General features: G+C 44.9%; 2 protein-coding genes across 4 annotated transcripts in view; one reads left to right on the forward strand and one right to left on the reverse strand.

Moving 5' to 3' along the window:
* The window catches only part of MAPRE2 (microtubule associated protein RP/EB family member 2), an 88,860-nt gene extending 85,706 nt beyond the window's left edge, over window positions 1-3,154 (forward strand). For all 3 annotated transcript variants that reach the window (XM_086472762.1, XM_086472759.1, XM_086472760.1), the window contains one exon: window positions 3,061-3,154. In XM_086472762.1, the coding sequence (XP_086328888.1) occupies window positions 3,061-3,132 (72 nt within the window). In that variant the 3' untranslated portion in view covers window positions 3,133-3,154. The remainder of the gene's footprint in view (window positions 1-3,060) is intronic.
* Window positions 3,155-9,154: 6,000 nt separating this feature from the next.
* The window catches only part of LOC104348250 (ethanolaminephosphotransferase 1), a 52,401-nt gene continuing 37,053 nt past the window's right edge, over window positions 9,155-24,502 (reverse strand). The window contains exons 7-10 of the mRNA XM_086472612.1: window positions 16,656-16,704; window positions 14,345-14,525; window positions 10,374-10,556; window positions 9,155-9,220 (exon numbers count right to left, since the gene is read on the reverse strand). Coding sequence (XP_086328738.1) covers window positions 9,155-9,220; window positions 10,374-10,556; window positions 14,345-14,525; window positions 16,656-16,704 — 479 coding nt within the window. The remainder of the gene's footprint in view (window positions 9,221-10,373; window positions 10,557-14,344; window positions 14,526-16,655; window positions 16,705-24,502) is intronic.

Genomic DNA, 24,502 nt, shown 5'->3' on the forward strand with positions numbered 1-24,502 from the left:
TTCATGTCATGGGGCAGAAGGGAGAGGCATTACCTTTTCAGAATCCCAAGTCATAGTGTAGTTTTAAGCATGTCACTTCATAAGCTTCTGTTTTGTTTAATTCAATAATGCCTACATTTTTAAGACTGTTATTAGCTTTTTTTGTCTTGACTTTGGTGAGGTTTTTGTCTTACAGCACAAATATCAGCCCATTTGGGTTCCTTGTTTTTAGAGCCTCCCCTTTCTTTGCCCTGTTAGGATTCTGTTTTAAACCCCATCGTTAGGTCTCTGCTTATGCAAGGGGGGTGTTGTATCTGCTAGTGCCATTGAACATTTGGCTGTTCAGTCTGTAATCCTTTGTAACTTTTAATTACAAATGGCTCATTTTTAATCCTGCTTCTTCATCAAAAACATCAAAGTTGGCAGAAAATGCTGTTAAAAAAGGGCACAGTTGGGTGGTGGGGAGATGCAGCCCCTACCGCTCATGCTGTGACTGCTGTAGGCAGCATGGAGACCTCGACTAGTATGTAAAGCATCTGGTCATGTGGTCTTACAGGAGGAGAGCCTCGGATCGATGAAGCTGAGGAGGGAATGGATCTGGTTAGGTCTGGAGCTGTGTAGGTCTGGGCATAAAGCTGTTCTGGTCCGGTTCACGCAGAGGTGGGGTGAATTGCTGATGTTTGAGCTATCAGTCGCTCAGCTCAAGTTTCCAAAGCGACTGCTTGAAACGCAGTTGGGTTTGTGTCTTTCCACCCTAGCAGCCACTACCTCTGCTGCTGCTTTTGGAGGAGGCACCTACTCCCCCAGCAGCTGGTTTTTGTGAAGTCTCCAGGTACACCGGCATAGTTTGAGACCGATGGATCAAAGGGTCAAAAGAGAACACCTCTCGTGGGAGACAGAGATGACCATGGTCGTGTGATCCAAGCCAGAAATAAATGCTCTAAATAGATCTTTGACTGCTTGCCTTATTAGGGGATGCTATTCAAGGAGATTCCACAGTCCCAAGGTAATTGGGCACAGCGACTCTTGTCTTTCCCATTTCGTGTATTTATACAAGCTGTACATAGTGCAAAGCACGTGTCCAAGTCTGAGAACAACTGCTGAGGTAGTCACATCAGATTTACCATTTCCATCAAAGGCAAGCTTGGCAAGGAGGGAGCCACCACTCTTCTTCAGAGCGGCAGAGGAGGTTCCCAAGCCACTCCCTGCGATTAGAGTGATATGGGTGACAAGGTAGCACGTACGTGACCTATAAAGTTCTGCATGAGTGGACTTTCTAATAGGTCTCTCTCATGAACTCTGCGCCCTCAGAACCTAAGGAACAAGGGCCTTCCAGAGCAGGTCACCTCAGCAGGACGAGGAGGGTCAGGACAGGTGGCGTTAAGGGAACACAACCCACCGCGGCCGAACAAGCTTCGGTTTTCTCGCCCCCGTAAGGCTGGGTCACGTTCCCGCAGCAGTCAGCTTCCCTCTGGGACTCTCCTGCACGTCTTGCGCCCTTGCAGCCCATCACAGCAGTTGTGATTTTTAGACAGAAAAAAAAACCCGTTTTGACGTGATGCACCTACTGTGTGTCACAAGGGCATCGTCCCCCCAGGGGGCCAGAAGGTGCTGAACTGCAGTTGTTTGACTGACTTGTGGGGCTTCTACCAGAAAATAGCACCTCAGTGACAGAAAGCTTGCTGAAACTGAAATTTGGCTGTTCCTGTGCGTGGTAAACAGCTGAATATTTCCATTGTATTGACAAATGTTAGGAACTTTATTCTCCTGTTCTTACCCTTTAGAAATATGAATATTTTATTGCCGGAAGGGAATTTTCTTCCTGCATAAGCTGCTCTGAACTATTCCAGGAAAACTCAAATTACGGCCTCCCTTTTCTTTTAATTTTCGCCTCAAATTTGAAAACTTTGCAGCATCAGTTTGTTAAAGTTTGTTGCTCAAGCCGCTTGCTTCTAGGGAAAATTGCTGGGAGCCAGGTGAGCTCTGCAGAGGTGCCGCATCAGGGATGGCAGCTCAGGGTCTTGGAAAAGCTTTTTCCTTCGGAGCTGCCTACAGCAGAGCACTACTAAGGCCAGGCAGAGAGTAGGTGTGGGGGATCATTCCAGTGAACTGTGCTCCAGAAAGGTGGAAGCCACTTGAGAGGAAAGCCCTAAATACAGCTGCACTTAACAGGAACACAGAAGTAATGCTCTGAGCCAGGCAGCCTTTCTGAGCTCTGGTAACATCCAGGTCAACTCCAGATGCCAGGTCTGTTGTCTCGAAGTTGGAAATGGTTTGAAACTGGTGTCACCTGCAGTGAGAATCCAGCCTTCCCTTCTCTCAGCGATTCTTCTCCCAGGGGGAATGTATATTCAGAGAGACAGCTCTGGAAAATCCTGTGCGTAATAATGGTTTGCCAGAGAGAAGTGGTTATTAGTGATTAGTGCTTTGAACAGTAGCTCTATAAATCAGTGAATACTGGACTCAGTTATTTTCAAAGAAAATGTCTTTGCAAGTTTTTGGTTATATTTTCTGGTTACTGTTAAAAATCACCGTTTTGATGACCTTTGAACCCTGTTAGCATGGATATGTGATTTTGGGAAAGCAGTACGTCTGACCTCAGAAAAGGAGGTTGACTTTAATTTTTAAAGCAGGTGATAGCAAAAGTGTCTCATCTATTTAGTGATAGAAACCTAGGGCGAAGGTTGTGTGAAAACTACAGCAGACAGGTTCAGAAATCCTTGGAGAAGCTGAAAATGAGAGGACAGCAGGATGCTATGATACGGCGTCTAACTGCTGAGCATCTCACTGTCTAGCTCTTCGAAATGTTCGCTCACCGGAACAGTTAACACTCAGTGATGTTGAAAACTGACTCTCTTTCTGGGAAAGTGTTGGTACTGCATGTGCATCGATTAAAAGCAAAGCAAGTACATTTTACTGTAATATTACAAGGTGCTGCTTTTCTCAGGTAACGGCTCATTTTGTACTTACGTGCATGGAAATTGGAAGTTAAGCTTTAGGCTAGGGCAGGCGCCGCGGGGCGAGGTTACACGAGGAGTGCTTTCTGCTGAAGAACGTTTTGGGGTCTTTTTCTCCCTGCAGGAGAGCCACACAGATGAGCAGGAAGGTGAAGAGCAAGTCCACGAACAGCCCCAGCAGCAGGAGGAGTACTGACTCACCCAGCGTCTCTGACAATTTTCGTTTTGTGTGAGAACTTTCTTCTGGAGAATGGAACATGTGCGGCCTCAAACTTGAAACCAGTTCACTCCCAGTCTGCCATTAACATTTATGTACCATAGTGAGTGCCAGCCAACCACTGCATTCTGTACCCATACTTTGCCAAGATGCATTTGCAGACGTCTTCTTTCAGTGTATCTTCCCAAGAGGTTGTAGGGCTACATCACCTACTGTACATCACTGCAACTTCACCACTTGGCTGCTTGAGATTTGTTCTGCTCTTTAAAAAAATATATATATTTATTTTTTTTTTTCCTTTTTCGTCTTAAGTATGATACACTTGTAACTTGTTCTAACATATTTATATTGGCATTTTGTGTGGCAAGAAGTACCGTACCACTAGCTGTGTCTCTCACTTTGTGGTGCTTTCGCGTTTTCTAGTACATCTGCCTTGGGGCATAAATTCGGTCGAACAATTGGAATAAAGGGATACAGTGGAAGTCATACTCAAGCCATAACGATGAGGTGTGCTGTGGAGGAAAATGCTCGTGTTGCTCACGTTTATTCCTTTCCTGCCTTCACAAAATGGAAGGCAGAGCATCTGTTTCATGAGGAGAGATTTAAACCCCTGTGTTAGAAAGCTGCAGGGTCTGTTTTTTGGCTTATTTCTGGAGGAACAGACATCCACTGAAGTTTTTTGAAAACTCTCCCAGTTTCCCGACTAGTCAATAGACCTTTCCCAGCTTTTCTTCCTTCCTGTGAGGAACCCAGGCGCAGCCTCCAGCTGCAGCTCTGCCTCCGCACAGCTCAGTGCTGATGGAGGAGAGAAATCTCCTTGACACAAATGTAGCTGCAGGACACGATCTCTGCTGTCATACTTGGCTTCCCACCCCTCAGAAGATGACAAAGTAGGCCAGCCATTTCTTTTCACTATCCTTCCCTCCTCTGCTGCCCTGGCCATGCATGGAAGTAAGACAGAAATTTCCTCGTTAACGCACGGCGTCGGGGAAAACCGGCAGTAGCACCAGCCCTGACCCCCCCTGAGCTCCCTTTAAGTGGGTGGTGGGCACCTCATGGGTGGTGAGGCCGCTTCCCAAGCGCAGGGAGGCAGTGAGGAGCCCATCTGAGAGCGAGCACCCATCCGAGGGGGACCAGCTGCCCGAGGGGCATGGAGCCGGGTCTGTGCTTGGCTGACCCTCCTCCGGCAGGGCCGGCGCGGTGCAGAACCGTGTCAGCCCTGGAGATGTCCGCAGGGAGAGCGTTCCCTTCCCGTGCGGCCCCAGCGCCCTGTTCTAAAGGATGGTGTTGTATAAACGGAGGTATCGTGAGGTATGTGAAGCGTTCCCTATTTTCCTCATAAAACTGCACGTTGTAGTCTCTCTAAATATTCAATACTTGGTATTCATGGTCTCCTACTCGATTTTCTTAATTCTGGGTTGTTACGCTGATGTAGCAGGTACATGGAAGTCCCAACCCAATCGGCAGTCACTGAAAAACTCCAAAGCCAATTGAACAGCTCAATCATCTTAGACCTTCATGGGCTCCTAAAGCGTCAGCGCCCAGCTGACGCCCCCACAGAAAGGTTTCCAGTGAATCAGCCCCCCAGCCCACGCACCCCGGCACATGCAGTTTTCTGTTCCTGATCAGTCTTTTGCAGCTAAGTGGCCCTTAGTTAAAGATGAGATCCCTGCTGTTGTGTCGCACCACAGACTATGTAAAATACCGTTAAGCCCTAGGACAGGCGTTTTCGAGTTCCTCGATCGCACCCCTGCTCAGCAGAAGAGTTTCTGGACCCTGCGGGCTGAAGGTTTCCCAGCCCTGCCTCCAGCATTGACCTCACGTCCGACCCAGTGATGAAGGGAAAGTACTGAAACCCGCAGGCCAGCCCTTGCCTTTCCCGGTTCGATTGGTTACGAATAAGGTCTGGTTTATAAAAATGTGTATATTCCAAAATAAGCGTTTCTAAGAATCACCACAAATGGGGGAATTGTCATTTTTGTTGTATTTGTGTTTACTAGAACATATGTACTTATTACAATTGTCATTGTAATAAACGGTAGTTCTTCATAATCCTGTTGAAGAGCAGTTACTAATTTTTTTTCCAGACTCCAGCATGGCCTTGCACCTGTATGGGATTTCTGATGGGGCAAGGAGTTTGGGATCAGGCTACCAGCCCAGTTTCATCAGCACCCGTCTCCGCTTAGTGCAGTTCACCCTTCTGCTAATGCTTGAGCAGATGCACGGAGAGCGCTTCAAGAGAAAATGTTTTTCTAAAGGTGCAAATGGTTGGGGTCGCCGAGCTCCCCGGGGGGTTCATAGCCAGGCTGTTGTGCCTCTCTCCTTTTCTCTTTGAAGCACACACACACACACAGAAATTTTTAGAAAAGCTGAACTTCATTTCCTGAGAATTCCTTCTGTCCTCTTTCTGGCCTGAGGACCATACCCTCTCACTGCTTCTGTCAAGGGGGGAGTGGCTGATGTAGGGAGCCGGGGCGATAAAGTACCTCGTGGGCACTAGAAATTTGGCTGTGCTGAGGGGCGGGCAATGCTCTGCAAGGGGAAAGAGTTGTCCTTCTCCCCCCACCCCCTGCGAGAAACCCATTCTTCCGTTATGGTTTTAATATGCATTTGTAATTACCTTTACTAAATAGCACACCATAAAGCTTTGGTTATATATTAAATGTAAACTGAAAGGAATGTAAACATATGTATTGTTAATTATAAATAGATAAGTAATGGCATAATAGATACAAAAAAGTCTTATTCAGATGTATCAGTCATTTTACGTTATCCACAAATTGTCGCATGGTAGAGTAGATTTTTGTCTGAATATGTGAATAACTTGACTTGCGTTTATCTTTTTACATATTTAATAAAAAAATATATGTTAAAATCTGTCTAGCTCTAGAGACTATTCAAAACATTCTAAAATAAAACTTTTCTGGTGTTGTTTCGTTAGTGGCTGCATATGGGAGCAGGGAGAAAAAGGCAGCTGCTTTAAGAAAAAAAGGTTCACTTACTGTCTGTGGGGGGGCAGTATCTGTTTCCCCAAGAGCTCAGCAACTGTATCCCCTTCTAGAAATTAAAAAAGAAAAGGCATATGTGCATGGAAACAGGACGTTTCTTCTTTGTGGTAAATCCTTTCTGATTTCCAAGTACTAAATCTCTTGTTGTATCTCAGTTTTGATACAGCAAAAGCAGCCAGGAGGTGAAGAGTGCTACGGCAAGGGTGCTGAAGCTGCCAGAGGACTTTTCTTGCAATGGCCAAGTACTCAGGGATGAAATCTTCAGTGTGGTACCTAACAGGCACCTACACTCGAGATTAAAATATTAGTCTTTTGGAAGAAAAGGGGGGAAACTTCATTGTAATTCTCACAGCTCTGATCTTTTGCAGCGTGAGCGATGTTGCTGTGGTGGCTGCTGCTACATCTCCAGGGCTTTAAGCCTCGGGTCAAGACCTCTTTCTGCCATGGCTGGAAGCTACCTGGTTGTGGAGAGTCAGCCTGGGCCTCCCCCGGTGCCTCCAGGTATCCCTGGGGCTGGGGCTCAGCCCCTGCCCAGCCCCACTTAGGGAAGGTTTGTGGTGGAGGGTGGGAGGACGAAGCAGGGACCAGAGAAGCCCATTTCCCACCCAGGCGCTCAAACCTGGGCGAGCAGCACTAGTTTAGTTGCTTTTACTAAGGCGAGGGGGAAGGTGTGTCTTTGGGCTAGTGCGAATGCTCAACAGCATAAAAAAAAAGAAGTTACCTACTTTTTGGTTGAAAAAGTTGAAAACTTTCTGCCGTAATGTTGTGACGCCAAAAAAAATGTTGTCAGACTATTAGGCCATCTACATACCGTTATCTGACTTTGCAAAATAAATCTGTGACCATCCTGCCCTATGAGCAAAGCATTTTTATTCCCATTCATCGAGCCAGTTACCATCTGAGATGGTGAACAATTCACCATGTACGCTGTGCAATACACGGTCTGGTTTTAGACTTGTCTTCACGGAGATTGTAGGGACAATTGCTTTAAAAAGGGACGTTATTTGCCATGTCTGCATATAGAATGTTGAAAGAGCTGGCCAGAGCTTAATTCCCTCTACAAGTGATCTTGTATTTCTCTTTAGAAAGTTACAAGTGCAGGCAGGTTGTGGCAGTTCAAGTTTTATAATTTCATTTAATGAAATATTTCAAAATACTCCATTACAGTGCATCAAATTGTGCCGCTCCTGTCACCCTGGTTTCCAACTGTTTCATAAACAAGTGCAAGGAAAAGGGAAGCCTGTCCACAGAGCTCCCTCCAGTACAACTACATTCAACCCAGAGGTATTTTTTGTTTATTGTGGTCTAATTCTTTTCTTGTCAGGACTTTCTCCAGATGCTTTTGATGGACGGGTTAAGTATAAACTGCTGAAATAGGTGAGGCTTTTGTGGCAGTGGACTGGGCATTGGATGTGGCGTTTAACTTCATCAAACAGATCGCTGGGTGCGTGCCGACATCGAACTTGCTCCCCTCAAACGTGGTCAGAACTGCCTGTTTTAGCAACCCTCGTTAAATAAACAGCCCCAAAATCAGCCCTACTGCCACGGTAGGTCAACTATTGTAACAGGCAGCAGGAATTTAATTGAAGCTGTTCATGAAGATACGACTGGTTGGTGCTCAGCTGAGAATACTGACGGGAGCTGCTGATGTAAGGGTATGTTAACTGGGGAAAAAAATGACCAGGTCAGTGAGAAAGCTTCAGAAATGGTGTAAGAACTGAAAAAAAAAAGGTGACTGTAAGGTTCAGCAGCTCAACAACTCCCTTCTGCCCTCCTGCTGGCGAGTGAGATAGTTAACTAGTTAATAAACAGGCCAGCCTGTCAATCACAGCCCTCTGTGCAAGAAATGTAATCTAATGCTTACCTTGGGGAAAAAAGTGGACAGATTGTTTCATTAGTGCTTCAAGGCCACACAGTCCCTCTGGCTAGGGCAGCGCAGGGAGAGAGATGAAACTCAAATTCCTGCTCCTTCCTCCAAGGCACACAGAAAACCGACATGTATTATAGATGAAGTGAGAAGTTTGCATCTGCATGCAAATGTCTGCTGCTTAAAAAAAAAAAGCTTTTCGTGGGGTTTGGTGGGGGTTTTTTGGGTCATTACCTAAACCCACAAGAATTTGTTTCAAGCACACAGGCAAATAATGATTTGCTGAGTATTTTGCGCTCATAGATGAGGTTTGACTTAACTGGTTTTGCAGTGAAATATGAGAATCTTCACAGGTTTGTCGGCCAAATTTATTCTCAGCTGGTTATCTTTGTAGGTTCTATTGCTTGTTGACGCTGAAATACCAACAATGCGCTTGTTGCTGCCTAGAAAATAAGTGTAGAGGCCAGCTGCTGCTGTATGGGGGCTGCATTTCTGACAGATACAGGTCAGCTGAGACTCATCTTAATGCTGGGGGAGGAAATCATACCTTTTAGAAACACTTAACTGTACCCATAGCTTGTTCTCCTCACACATTCGAGGTGAGGAAAACACTGAATGTGCGCAAGCCCTTCAGGAGGTTGTATGGAAGAAATGAGTTGTGCGAAAAATAAATATGGAAAGCGAAGCAGGCACAGAGGTCTGAGTGGGAAGGACGTACAGGGAGGGTTTGCAGTGCCAGGGTCCCACTGGTGACGAGGCTGGGCAAAACCAGCGCTGGTTATAAACCAGGAAGCATCTCACGTAGCCCAGCATGGATTTATCCAGGATTTTGAACACAGCGGTGAGGAAGAGGAAGGCAAAAGCTTCAGAGAGAGTAGTAACACGGCATTAGTGACGAGAATAAATATTAGCAGCAGAACAACTTGGTAAACACTTCTCTGCCGGACGGGAATCCTCCTGTGAGATGAAGCATCTTGCTGCATAGCTCATTGTCGCAGTGGTTTTCGGATATCTGGACTATTCTATTCTTTGGTTATTTTAATCAGATTAATTCCAACTATGTATCGCATCACGAGAGCTGCAAATCTCCACGTCACGTGTTACAGTCTGCTCGTAGTGCAGGTGTTCACTCCTGGACACGTTTCTTCAGGGAAAAGATGTAAATGTTCAAGTGTTCACTCAGCTGCCTTCCCTAGAAAGAAATTGTGGAGATTAGCAAGCAGTTCTGTACGCGCTTCCCAATTCACCGTCTCTCTTCTCCTGGTCACAGGCGGGAGGACCCAACCACAGCCCTTGTGTACACGAGGACCTACAAGTCCATGGGGACCTAAAAGTATTCCAGCAAGAGAGCTGCGGTCTTTACATCCCTCTTGCAGCACAGGGATGGGAAGTTAAATCCCTACAGCCCGGATTCACAGATGACATAAACTGTGATGGAGCTGGGGCCCCTCAGGCAATACCGAATTTTGACCAGGTATTTCCATGCTGACCTCCACCGACTGGCCCCTATCGGTGCTGGGGTAAAATCTCCCACAATGCCAAAGTCTACTGACAAAAGGCCTCTTTCAAAGGCAGGAAGAAACATCCTTACATCGCAATGGTGTGTCTTAAATAAAAGAAGGATGACCAACCCCCTGTGGAACGACATCTTTGCGATGCAAGGTGTTTTATCTGAAAGCAAACCCCCATGAAGACACTTTCCCAAGGATTATCTGACAATGCTTTTTAGGAAAAAAGGGCATTAACTGAGGAAAAATGAATTTAAGCAGTAATTCAGATGACAATAAATGACAAAACTGATATCTAGCAGACACAAAAATGCGCTGGTAAGACTGAATGATCTGGAAAACCATTTGTGTCTCCAGCCTGAGAGATGCTGAGGGCCAAGAAAAGATTAGAAATTGAGACAGCTATTTTGCTTGCAGATTCAAAGCAAAGTTTACCTTATTTTTATGAATCCTCTTCAAGTCACTTTGCATTTTACCTTCCATTTTTTAACAGTCAAGTAACCTCAGGAAGAAGAAAGGGGGAAAAAAGAAGGGGTGGGAGCATTCATGCCATGTGGGTCGACTGCTACATAAAGCCAGTCCGTAGATATGCTGATTACGAAGGGTTTAAAGCTGAAACCAGTCAGCTACATTGGAATAATTGAAGTCACCAAAGTTGCTGCAGTACTGTTGTGGTTTGGTTTCTTTTAATTTATACTGAATAATACAATACATGGGAAAAAAATACCCCGTAACTGAACATTCAGACTCCTGCAAACTGCCTCAGCTAGACAGTGCAGAAACCCTTCCCAGCCCCCATCCTCCTCTCCCGTGGCCACCTCGGGGGTCCCCACTCACCACGCAGACCCCGTAGTGCACGTGGGCGGCCGTGACCAGCGCGGCGAAGGCGCCCAGCACCGCTTCCTCCGCCCAGCCCAGCAGCCCGGAGACGGCGGCGTAGACCACCAGCGCCAGCAGGAAGAGGAACCAGTGGAAAAGCTCCGGCCGGGTGCTGCTCATCTGGCAGATGATCACCTTGCACTGTCGGGGCAAAAGGCGCCAGGTGAGACACGCTGGGTCACCCCAGGGGTGTAGGCAAAAGCCCATCCATTTGCCCTCCGGGCTGCTTTGGATGAGGGGAAAACACGGCCGGAGCTCAAAAGGGGGCTTGTTTCTGGTGAGGTGACCGCTGTAGATACACCTTGGTGCCTCCCTGTCCGTGACTCTCGCAGGACTTTCTGACAAGTAAGTTCAATGCACACGTCTCCTCGCGGTTTGACGCGCTTTGCTTTATGAGCCGAAGCGCAGCGTCGCAAAGTGGGCGTTTGTTTGACACCTCATGCTTTCACACAGGCTCCCAAGTTGTGATCCCAAATCAAATGCGCCGCCACTTAATCGCCGGGAGACCGTACGGGTATTTTAATCACATGGCATGACAGAAATATGTTCTGGTTCATTGTACAGAAGGGAGGGAAGGTAATACATGCCACTTTTAAACCCTGTTTTTCTTTTCCAGCACTCCTTCGTGTACTAAAACCATTTTCTTGGCTTGATTATGGCAGTGGACTCCCTGGAGAACTAGCTGGGGGCCCAGGGAAAGGGCTCCCACTCAGAATGGCAGAAAAAAATGAATATATGGTGCGTGGTTTAACAGAAAGAAATTAGCTTAATTTTACTGAGTTCTTGAAATGAGCAATGAGTTGAAGTTCAGCTTTTTTAAACCACTTAAGGGCGCCTAAGAGTTTTACCTGGTTTAGACTCCTTAAGAAATGTGTCTCATATACACTATCCTCCTTTTTTTTAAAAAAAAGGGAATTTAGGGACAGCTGAAATATTTTTTCAATTTAGCTTTCTTTCAAAATTTAAATGTGGTTAAAAATAGATTTTATGTATCCTGAAAACAGTAGTGGAATGAAAAATTGATTCCCTGTGCAATCCTGTGACAGCAGCAGTACGAGTTTGACCATAGGGAAAAACCCACTGGCTTTACTGTCTGTCAGCTGAAGCTGAAAAAGCGCAAAAATAAACCATGAAAAAATAATTAACTTTCAATAATGCAAGAAGTAAGCATTTGTACCTAATGTAAATATTTTTGCTTACAACACATTATCAGTATGGATTATGAATTTTTTGAATAACACCAGTTTTATGAGGCCTTTGGGACTCATTCCAGAGAGCATCAGATATTGCTAAAGCAATCTATATGCTATGATTTTTCTGGGTGAATAATTGCACCTGTCCAGAGGTTGGATTTCACAGTTTTGAACCATTATTGCACCATGTTAAGTACAGTACTTGGTTTTTCATAAAGATTGCTTAATAATATTTGGAGCACTTCACCGGCAGGGTCACACAGGACTGCAAAGCAGACTGTGCTCCTCCCCCAGTTCCTTATTCCCCCTGGTCCTGAAGCGCTGACTCGCACTACGAGTGAGGCAAAACCAGCATTAGGAGATGAAAGCGCTGGAGTCTGGAGAGGCAGACTGGAAAGAAAAGGTAATCCTACGGGACTGTGCCCTGTGCTTTTCCAGCCCCCTCGCCCACACCTTGCAAGGCTCCCCTGGCCCCACTGAATTTAACCCTCTAGCCGCTGGGGGTTGTTCCCCGAGGTGGGTCCCTTGTGCCTTCTCTCATACCGTCTGCCCTGGCAGGTTCCTCATGAAGCATCTCCTGAGTCGGAGCTGCCTCCGCTCACCCACCAGCCACCACCACGCTCCTGCTGCGGACTTACCCTCCGTCCCCTCCTCCTGGACCCAAACACGTGCCTCGGAGGGCTTCCTAAGCGGGCGCTGTGCCAGTTGTGCTCAGACCTGGGTAATTCTGAGACGTGCCCGACGAGCGAATCCCAAGGTCTGAACTTCTCGGCAAGAGGGGTGGTCAACCCACAGGTGGTCCCCCTGCCAGCTGCGGGGACCGGGGCAAGGTCCTCCTCTCACAGATAAGCAGTTTTCCTTTTTTTTAGGCCTTTTTTCTTGAGTTGAGCCAAAAATGCTGGAAATGGCCTGCTCCCAGGAGGTCACTGCCCCTTCCCTACTCATCCTGACGATGCACAGCTACGAGGCCAGGTCCGAGACCAGGCGTTTAGCCCAGAGGATCTGCTGAGCAACTAATTATGTTGTCAAAGGCACGAGAAGTTCAAGATACTGGCAGGTAGAGACACACGGGCTGCATCTGGTCTACAGAACAGATGAAGGAAACCCAGTGTGTCAGACTATCATGGAGAAGAAGAGCACCACCATGACAAACCTTACTGATGCTGGAGGGAACACGTGTATGAGGGAGCAGAGGAGGTGAAAGGAAATACAGGCTTGTTTTTAACTTTTAAAATGCTGTAAATTCCAGCTAACACCCATACATTTTTAATGCTTGCTTTTAAAATGTTTAAAATGTCAACTAACATGCATATACTTTTAATTCACTCAGGTCTCTAAGATGTTTCGGTAAAAGAAAAAAACAAGGCCTGAATCTGCATTGCCTTCAATGTCTAATAAACTGCAGTCTACAAAGAAACTTCTGGTTTGCCTTACTATTTTTTCTTGCCACAATTGCTCTCGGTTGGTTAAGACGTATGTGCAGAACCTGCCATCTGCCAAACTCTGAAAGCACCTTCCCCACTGGTATGAAATAATTGTGTTTCTCATATCAGGATCTACACTGTTCTCTGAAGAAAAAGGGGTAGATTAGGAAATGACAAATGCAAACAACAAAACGTATACATCTGAAAATAACCTGACTTTTGTGAGATCAAGTCTTTAAGACGGAGTGGTTTGATTTGTGCCCTTCAGAACGTACACTTATAGGATACATCTAACAAACATCACAACTACGATTTCTTTTCCATACCTGCATACAAATTTCCAGAGGGGTTCTGCTTCCTTTCTTAAAAACCCGCATTTTCAAAGAGCTATCTCATAATGCAAGGCACTTGAAGCCTTCCACTTTGTAAATTGGAGGTAGCGTTGCTCAGTGACATGATTTTAGATGGTGCTGGAGACTATTGACCTAAAATGATGCTAATCACTACCCTTCAGGGAATTTTAGCATTAAATGGAGGAACACCTTTCCACTTGGCTGCAGCTCCCTTGCCTCTCTCCTGGCAAGAGAAGAGGCAGAGGACCTCCTCCAGCTAAGAAAACCCTGGGTTAACTGCAGTCCTCAGCACTACTGTGGCTGCCCACATGGTTACTTCACCGAGGTTTACGTTGCCTCGTAGGCATTAAAGGGGGGGAATTGGTCACCATGATGCGGTGTAGCAGCGACTAACCTGGGGGCAGACAGCCACCACAAGGCCCCTGCATCCTTTCACATCTTTCCCTAAAAAAATGCTGTCAGTGGTACAGCCTTACTCCAAACGGTGAAGGGAAAACGCGTGACAGCTGAACTGCAGGATAAAGGAATACACGTACCCCACTAACAGGCACAGCAGCAGGGGAAGGCTACCACCCCCCTACTCTTGCTGGTAACTCTGTGCCTGTGTGAGGCTTTCTTTCACTGAGACAAGTCCCCAGTTCTGCCCCTATGTTGGGGAATATCTGTTACACTTCTGGAAGAAAGGCCTCCCTAGGGTTTTTCATAAACCCTCAGGAAAAAAAAAAAAAAAGGAACCCTCATAAAAATGTTACACTGTGCAGAGTAGGTATTGCAGTACTGTAAGTGTCCCCAGTCCGGACAACTGCTGCGGTGTATTTTTGTAAGACAGAGCATAACACAGAGGTCAAAGAGCTGTGTGATTCTGCTGAGTTTTAGCGACACTTTCTGTTCCCTTCTGTTTATTCACACAAAAATAGAAAGCTATCTCTAAATAATACCACCACCATGAACATACTTACAATAACGTTTGAGAAAGCAACCCCAACCATCCATAAAAACAACCTTGGTTGCTTTGCTAATATGTTGCCTGGAGATAAAACCACCCAGGCTGTAAGAAGAACGAACAGCAACAGAGGTGACACAAGAGGTAGGAGTCCTTCATACAAAGAATCATTCTTCAGTGTTTTCTTTAAACGTGCTCTGTAAATAAATACAATGGTTTTATGGAGTAAGAAAATTTATCCATTCTATTTCCACACAGTAACTTCAAACTCTAGCCAAGAATTCACCTTGAAACGCAACTGTGCAAGTGTGCTGGATACCCAGGTATTGTACCAGAAATTGTAGGATACCCAAATAAAACATTAATTTCTGGGATACAATCGTAAAGTTTTATTCACATAGCTTCTGGTCAGCTTCACAGCTCATCGTGACACGCAAAGCGAGTTGCAGTCGCTCCATGGTTGCAGGTGTCAGCCAAATGCACAGCATGCAGGCTTGCTGTGAATTCAAAATATATATATTTTAGAGGATGCAACCTCTGACACGAGGCATGAAATGACTTCAGCCAACACGCCCCACGTTTTCAGGGGCGACACAGTCAAGCCCATGGCTGGCAGGCATTGCTGTTGTTTGGGTCTAGAGGTGATGCTGCTAGGCAATCCTCCACCGGTGCCAAGGTACAGCCTAAAGGGAAGGCTTTTTTGCTAATCAAACTACAGGAAAAGTAACGATGCATTGTGTTTTCTTGGATATTTTAAGCTGTCTTTTAAAGGCAGCACTATTAAAGGTAGCAAATTACTATTTTCTGTCAGCTAGGAAAAAGGTAACTGTAAGATCAACAGCTTTTGCATGTATCTATCTTGCATCGTTCTCACTCAGGCAAAACTCACTGAGAGGTCATAAAAGGAGTAGGAGGTTTAATTTACTCAAGTTCACTACCATTAAACCATTTCTTCATACCAACACAGCAGAAGAGCAATTCTGTGTTTGAAGTGTACCAGGAAACGTCCTGTTTAAAAACTCTGTACATTTGTATTTATACAAACAGCTGGACAAAAACCCAATAAACAACTTTCTCATTCCAAAAAAGAAAATTCTTCTGACAAAATAACAACTGAGAACAGGCAGCAGGATGAAGAAAGAGATGACTGGAAAACTCAAATCCCTCATCACCAAACAGCTTGTGTGTGCATCCTTCAAGCAAACCCGACTGGATGTTTGAAATTATGGCGCCCTTCTGCTCAGAGGAATGATAAACCCACCGGAAGGCTTGAGAGAAGCTCCGAAACACTAAACCAAAGTCCTGACATGAAAGAAAGCAAAAACTAACGTTCATCGGGGTAAATGCTGCTGCTGCCAGGGACTGACGTGCCCAAGGTGCTGTCCTCTTCCTCCACTTTCCCCAAACCAGAGCGCCGTGCACCACTGGTCCCTCCCGCTGCAGCTCCCAGCACCCTGCCCCAAAGCCCAGCCTTCCTGAGGGTCCTCAGCCTTTCCTGCCCCACACCTCCTGACTCCCCACTCTTCCCGCCCCAAACTCAGGGCTATTCGTGCTTTTAACAGCTACACGGAGCACTGGGACATGAAAAGGGCTCTGCAGGAGCGATGCCTTATTGTCTTACAGTCTCTCCAAAATTTAAATGTTAGTATTAATTTCCTCTAATTCCTGAAGACAGGCAGTGACAGTCCCTCCCTCAGGACGTTTAGGATCTGAGAGACCTGATGTGACAGATGAATGAAATGAGCCAGCAAATATTAGAGGAAGGCAGGCAGCATTAATAAAAATAGGCCATCGGAGTATAAACTAACCGCCTGTAAAATTCCTAGGTGCAGCAAGCCAGCTCTTGGATGTAATCACAGCTTGCCACCCGCCTAGCTTGTACCTGACGGCAATTATCTGCAGGCTTCATACAGAGAGGAGTTTTTTCAGAAGGATCTGGAAGACGATAAAGTACTTCATGGAGTGCAGGACGATCAGCTACAGAATTTTACCTAGCGCAGGTAGGAGTTACAAACCACACTGGACTGCAAATAAAACGCAGTGTTTGTAACTACAAAGCTTTCGTCAATGTACTGTGCAGGACCAGCGTGAGGCTGCCTGGAGAATGGCAAGTGAAAGGGAGAGGAGTTACAAACATGGCAAAGAAGCCAGACAGATTCTGAAAACTGGCCAGAAAAACCTTTTACTACATAATCAGGACAGGATCTGGCTGAAAGAAGAAGCCAGGCTACTTCAAGCATTACACTTATTCCTTAAGTGAGGAAACCATTAAATACGCAGAATTAAATGGGAGGGGGATAGAACTTATTTAATATTAATTAACTTACCTGTGAATGTTGTACAGTGTTTGCGGAAATGAAAGAAATAAACTGAAGCCTGGAAGAGAAAAAGATTCGTATGTAATGATATACAGTCCTGCTACACCGGTGACCTCAGAGTTTTCTCACACAACAACAGAGCTAGTGTGCTATTTTAAAAATGACTCAGTATTCCTGTACTCATTAGAGGATACGAATCGAGTTTGGAAGCTTTAGGCAATCATAAAACCTTCCTCATTTTTCCAAAAGTTAGCTGCTAGAAATAGTCGCTGATACAGATTTTCTTGTGTAATGAGTGACAAGACCAGAAAGATTTTTAAAAATTCAGATGTAGTTAGTAGGTAGGATCAGTTATGTGTCATACAGGTTCCTCTGCTCGACCCAAGAAAAATCACAGCCCCACCAGGGGCTGGAGCAGCTCCCTGTGAGGACAGGCTGGGAGAATTGGGGTGGTTCAGCCTGGGGAAGAGAAGGCTCCGGGGAGACCTTAGAGCGGCCTTCAGTGCTGAAAGGGGCTGCAGGAAAGGTGGGGAGGGGCTCTTGATCAGGGGTGTGGTGATGAAACAAGGGGTGACGGTTTGAGACTGCAAGAGGGGAGATTGAGATGAGATCTGAGGCAGAAATTCTTCCCTGTGAGGGCGGTGAGGCCCTGGCACAGGCTGCCCAGAGCAGCTGTGGCTGCCCCCTCCCTGGCAGGGCTCAGGGCCAGGCTGGATGGGGCTGGGAGCAACCTGGTCTGGTGAGAGGTGTCCCTGCCCATGGCAGGGGGGTGGCACTGGGTGAGCTTTAAGGTCCCTTCCAACCCAAACCATTCTGTGATTCTATGATTTTGCATGAGCTGCTCTCTGTTTACACAGAAAGAACCCAAGTCTGACACCCAAAGCCTTCCAATGGAATATAAAAAGACAATTAACCTCAAACAATGCTGCCCACGTTACTGGGGAAATAACAGGTTTATAGTTCAACACACTAAGGTTCACCTAATGATCTGCTTTGCTGACACAATAGCTGAAATGAATTAATTTCCATGATATGGCCGTCATTACTATTTTTTTAAATACAGCTGTGACCTTTCTGAATCCACCACGGACAAGGAATTTGCCTTCGCTAAGGCTGCGCCGAGCTGCATTGCTGCCGCTATTACCAACACAGCTGCCAGCAGCCCCAGAGCTGCCTGCGAAGACCCAGTTGTCCCCCATCCAGCACCCTCATCCAAAACACCTTGGTCCACCCAACGGTCAAAGAAGACCTCCAGCAAGAAGTGGAACTTCAAGGTTTTAAACACAAAAGCCACAGTATCAGTCAGCCTAACTGGGTAAAAATATATATGTGTCTTTTTTAATTTCTCTGTTTCGCTGCACAGCTCTTAGGTTTTGGGTTGGGTTTTTTCCCCGTTTTCTCCGCATCAAGGGCTTTCCCCTGGTCTGTTTGCTGCTTGGAGATTGCTCTGGATAACGCATTTCTGCCCAGCTTTTATATCATAAGGCATGAGGATCGTTTTTGGTGCACTAAATTAATACATAATTCCTATTTGTTACGGGCAAGAAAAGCACTCTGATTTTGTAAACCTGTTTTTACCTAAAAAACTCCCGTCATTTAAGAAACACAGTATACTCTTTGTACAGAAAAGTAGAAAACTTCAATCTCATTATTAGAAATATGGAAAAATAAGAATAAATAGATGAAAGAACTGATTTCAGATGACTTGGCACTGGGGCTAACGTGGCATAGCAGAGTCTTGAGAAATGTCAGTGTTTACTGTTCAGTCCTCACCAAAGACGTGCCCAAGTGTTCAGCACACTGGCTGCAGTGGCAACTCAAGAGAAAGAAAGCTAAAAAAAGTAAGAACAGTGGAGATCAGGATTGTTGGAAAACAGAAGTAGTAGAGAGGGATGCAATAGATAATCCATGTGCCCAGTCCTTCTCTTTTAAAGAGGAGGAAACAAATAATTGGAAAAAAAGTATTATCCAGCCTGTAAATAATTTCAGGCATTGCATTTTTACATGTTCACCTCTTGGTTTTGCTTTTTAAAACAAGATAGAGAGCTCTGCTTCCTTACCATGGCAGGAGCTCTGTATCAAACAGCTGAAGGATGTGCAATTGAAGTAATATCCCAAGAATTTGGTAAATCTATTTCTAAAATTCACAAGCTTAGTGCCTTCAGAGTGATCTGTGTTTAAGTGCACTCCCGTTAGCTATGTTTTCTATTAGGCAGGGAGGGCTAGTTCAATAAAAATCTTGAGTTACGTACAGCAGTTCCAACATCTGTATCACATTAGAGCAGACATGAGACAAAACATTGACTCTTGAGGTTAAATCTAAATTTCCTGCTGCAATCCTGGAGTTTGATTTGTTAGGAGAAAAGCAACCGAGAAGAACAGAAATAGAGACTAGAACTAGAAATAGAATTCAAAGAGCAATGGTTGCCAGCAATTTGTTATTTTTATGAAGTGCCATTTTAGTTAGAAATAACACGCTGACCACAAACAATCCCCCAGCTCGCTAAAAGCCACTTTCCGAAGGGGGCAGTTACACCAGTGACTCCTCTATTTTCATACGGCTTTGCTTCCAGCAGAGCGAGAGCTGAGGATGCAGCAGGGCAAGCAAAGGGTGTTCCCCTGTTTCTTCGGGGATTTTCAAAATTCCATCATTTCCTACAACATGTTGCTTTCCCATCTTTTTTTAGCTAAGGAGGCCTGGCTTGGGGGCTGCTTTTGGTACTCATTAAGTCTGCTTTTTAATTGGCATTAGGGATCCCTTTGTGCCCAGGAGCTAAACTGCTGCTTCCGCATTGCTGCCATTCCCTGCTGGTCTGGGGAACAAAAGGTGCAGCCTGGAAAGCAAACCCACTGCTGTCTCGCTGGCGCTCAGCCACCCCAGCACTGCCCGAGTGATGATGATGGAGCTTTTTTTTTGTTTTGTTTTAATATCCTAAAAGCACATATTTTATTTTAAAATCATTAAAAAGCTCAAGTTTAGTGCATTAGACGTTTTTAACAGATTAGAGAAAATAGAAGACCTCAAGTGTTATCAGAAGTATTACTGCTCTTCCAGTATGTTGTAATTTCTCCCTTAATATTTCCCCCCGTCTTCCAGCTGATTTAAATTCTGAGACCCAACTGTAAGAACACAGGCCTGTATTAAAGGCAGAAATACTAAAGCACAGATGGGTGGCACAGATACACCCAGGGAATTCTTATGTCAGGCTAGGCTGAAGGTATCAAGCCCAAATCCTTGGATTTAGGTACAATCCTATGGTCAGTCCTCTGCCTTGCACTATCTTGACTCCCTTTTCAGAGAAATAAGCATTTGCAAAGCTCTTTATCCGGAATTATTTTGTCCATATTAAAAAACAGACAGACAAACAAAAACCAATGCATTCAAGAATTCAGGATTAGAGACGTCAGAAATAAAGCTGTATCTTGTTTTCCAAATATATATATATATATATATATATATATAAACACACAGATACATACACACACATGCATATATATATATATTATAAAAAAGATAATTTCCATCAATTCTAGTGACAACTTTAGATTTCATTTGGTGCTTTCAAATCCCATTCCAAAACTCAAAGACGTTACTTGTGTGATATTGCTGAGCAAATTAAAATTAAAAAAAAAAAAAGAAAAGAAAAGCTAGCATACACCATGGTACATTTGTCCCCAGTGTTAGCCTAGACCAGCAGCAATGTATTTAAGTTCAGTTACACGAGGACACTTTAAACCGTGCCCTAAAGACTACTGAGCGCCCGCTGACACCCAGGTTATGTTTCTGTGACACGGTGCAGTTACTTAGCGTGGCTGCCATCCCTGAGTTAATTCAGGCATTTCTGCAAAACACATACTTGCTGGTTGCAGAGAAAGTGAGGGTTATGGCAGAAAGGAACTGCTGGCGCTGCTGTCGGTTCTGGAAAACGCTGTTTCAGTAACGGACAGAAGAGCCCCGCGCTGGCGGCCAGACAAAGGCAGCAAGCCTACTGCAGGGAGCCAGCGTCCTCAAGACACCAAACTTCACAGACTGTAAACACCACTAAATAATGAAGCAACTCCAAGTAGGTAGCCAAGACACCTAAACCACTATTTTTAAACAAATCGCACTGCTTCAAACGAAGGGCAACGTTTATCTCGGCTGTTTATCTTCTCCACACCTCTGCTAGTGTAAATCGTGTTTGTTGGGAAGTTCCTGACAAGTGAACCTGTCCTAAGAAAAGCGTTGAAATATTATTTGTTAAGAATCGGCCCTTCCCGATAGTTAAAAGTTCAAAAATGAGACAATGCGATACAGGGATGTAATTTTAGGTGAACACCGCACTGGAAACTGCGGGAATACGTTCAGGAAAGTACCCTTCCATCATCCCTGCTGTGCTCCCCCCAAAAAAGACTCCCCAGAGCATTCCTCTCATCCGTGAGGCAGCGAAGAGGTCTGTGCAGACCTTCTCCTGGGCATATTGCAGAAGTTGAGCTCAGTAAAAATCAACTCTTTAACAGCAGGCCGTTGTAGTTGCATTTCAGCCTACCAATTAAACACTCTCTCATCCTCCTCTCTTGTTCTTCAGTTGCCCACACCTCCACATGGTCTTCTTCACTCTACTGCTTGGCCATTCCAGCTCTAGGTTAGTAATTCATCATTAGTCAATGCTTGCTTTAAAGAAATGGGATGATATCATTTACCTTTCTTAGCCACCAGACAAAAAATTAAGATAAATAATATTAAGGCCTCAACATTAGCTTGGAAAAATTCGTAAAGACTTTTTCCATGATTTTACAAATTTCTTCCACGTTCAGAGCAGCTAGACACATGAAAATAACTTAACGTGCCGAACGTTTAGCACGCTGATCAGTGCCTGGAAGCAAGCTTCATCAAAAGGTGAACACAGGAACACTTGTAACAGGAACAGCAGCTTTTTATGGAACAGTGTGATTTTCTCAGATATGTCTGGAGAAGACAACTCTTTTGACTGCTTGTGCAAACAGGTAATTGCATATTGAACTGTCCACTAACTATAAAATTATGATTTATTATTATATAAAATGGCAGAACAATTTAGTAACTGAGGAAAAAAAAAAGCTTAGAAAATTAGCATATAATTTTCAGACTTAATTGAGCCCGTAAAGTCTGAATACATTAAGCAATTTAGGAAAAATACACTCAAACAGATCTACACAGTACGAAATTATTTTACAGGGATTAAGAGCATAGTGTAAACATGAGCACTGTCTTCATGCAGAAAGTTAGGGATGTTTTGGATGTTTAGCACCTAAGATATTTCTTGGGTACAAAGCCGATAAAGGGATGCATTTATCATGCTTGTTGATTTTATACCTTATTTTCAGCGTCTAAGGAAGTACACACTGCATGTATCTCTCTTGAACTGAGCTGTAAGCTAACAATTAGCATCTGGAGGGATTTAGTACAGACTGAGCAATTAGTTTATGGATGTAGATGCTTCTTCGACCCAGTCCTGTTCACACAGCATGCACACACCATTCTATTTTTCTGGGCACAGCGAGAATCGAGCACCAGAGAAAGGGTGCCTTTATTTGAAAAGCCCAGGCTGGCTTCCAGAAGGACTCTGCTAGGTGAGCTCCCTTGTTTGACCTTCTTCTGGGGCTCCCACTGCCCGTGAAATGACTCCTCGCAGCTAACACCACCGAGCCCATTCCCACTTGTAATTAGCATCCCATGACACTGCTCTGCCTCCGGCCTTCAGCGCTCTGGTTTTCTGGGTTATCGTTCTGACCGGTTCAGATGAGTTACTCCAAACATAAACTCAGCTGCTTTTCATACATATCTCGAGCGACAGGTGAGCATTTCACAGCCTTGACTGCAACGCAGTCTCGTACAATCTGTCACAACGATGCTTTAATAAATGTTCAATTGGTGACAGACACATAGAAGCCAACCCATGTTAACCACGCTTTTCAAACAAGGCTAGTCAAAGCCTGTCGGGGCGATAACACTTTGAAAACATATCACTTAACGTTTAATCATTCAACTATCCATCAGTAAGGCAGAACCATCAGCCACTTTGCAATGGGAACTATAGGAAATCACTACAGAATGACTTACCCGTATGAGGCAGAAACAATTTATAATTCGACCGCGGCCTCCGAAACATTTTCTGATGCTGAAAAAAGGGCAGGCTGCTGCATCATCACCCTCTGCAAGGACTCTGTGTCCTCCTTTGATACACAGGATATAGGACACAGTGTAAGGACAAGGCACTGCTCTAGATGGGTAACTTGTGTTTTCCCACTACGACAGAATTCAAATACTTGGCATGTTTCAAATGTTGTGGGTTGGTCTCATCATTAGTTTTTTGCTGCTGTTTTCATTTATGCATTTACTCCTCGTTTTATACATTAAAGTCACTCAGAGAAGGAGTGAACCACAAGGAGCACACATTCTGCAAAAGTCAGCACAGAACCCTATCCAATACACATCACAGGAAAAAATTCTGAATGCTTTGGCCCCATCTCTAAAAGAAAGTTCACGTTTCAGATCTCTGGCAGATGTTAGTGCTCCATTCACGTTTCATGTTCAAACCTGTACTTTGAAAATTTGTCTCAGCTTTGCCACAGGCTTCAGTAGCCAGATCTGGGCACTGTTGACCAGATAAAAGTGGACTCAAATGTGTCACCATGTCTGGATTACAGAAGTGTCTTGCCCCTTGTGCCACACAATGATGAAGTACAACATATCTGCTCCACGCTTTAGCGGTCCTTTAACCACAAAGCCTATTCTTGTGGTTGCAATTCATACTGAGGAGGAGCAGGAGTCTTTCTGTGCTCACAGGAGTCATTTTCCCAACCTGGCTTCCGAAGGAATGAAGCTGACATGGTAACGCTTTGCCTGTTTGTGTGCATCCCAACCATAACTTCTGAGCCCTCTGGTCAATTCTGAACAAATTTAATAGACTGAAAGAAATTTCCAGTAAGTTGCATTGAAATGAACAGTCAGGTAGAGGAAAACAGACATATAAATGTCACCAATGAGGAGAGGATTGCAGCCTGAACTCAAATTTTGTTAGACATTAAAAAAAAAATCTATCTCACAGAGAGCAAGTATGAATGTCCCAAGAGTGGGAATTGCTTCATTCAGAACATGCACCTATTACAGGTCATTTAATTGCCATGTGAGACAGAAACCATCATCAATTAGTCATGCTGCGCCCTGAACTACTGATGTTTACCTGTCAGTGAAAATCTTCTTCTGAAGTCTGTAGCATCATCTGTGGTACTAGACTTTATGTGGGTAACTGACTGTTTCGAAATGCTTATTGTAAATATTTCATATTGCTCTCAACCTGACAGCACAGTGACAGGGAATGCTAGGCATTTGGGATACCCTGGAGGGACAAAAATAAATGATAGCTCTCACCCCAGCGCTGCCCTTTGAAGGCACCCTAGTTAGCCAGATAATGCCACGGGACAATCGTGGTGAAATCCCAAGGAAGCTTTTGGAGTGCCATCCACAGGAGCCTTGCTGAGGGCAGAAGTAATTAGTTCCAGATGAGCACACCGGCACACAGCTTTAGAGGGGCCTGGCTAGGAGAGGAAAGGCATTTCTGTCTAGCAGCCAGGACAACGCAGTCTGGAAACAGGAGAGTGGCCTTCCTCGCTGTTTGGTGCCCAGCTAGGTGTGTGCTTTGGAGCTGCAGGATGGACTTGCTTTCACTGCCTGTGAAAATTACAGGTTTCTGTTCGCTGGGTAGCTGACAAATTCCCATAAAATACTATACAGAAGTTTCTCAGCTTCACAGGGGTGTCCTCCAAGGTCACTGTTCAGCAGCCCAAGACCCAGCCTTCCTACAGGTGTTCACAGTGTGCTAGGCAGTTCCCAG

This window comes from Leptosomus discolor, chromosome 13 (assembly GCF_034619465.1).
Source record: "Leptosomus discolor isolate bLepDis1 chromosome 13, bLepDis1.hap2, whole genome shotgun sequence".
Lineage (NCBI taxonomy): Eukaryota > Metazoa > Chordata > Aves > Leptosomiformes > Leptosomidae > Leptosomus > Leptosomus discolor.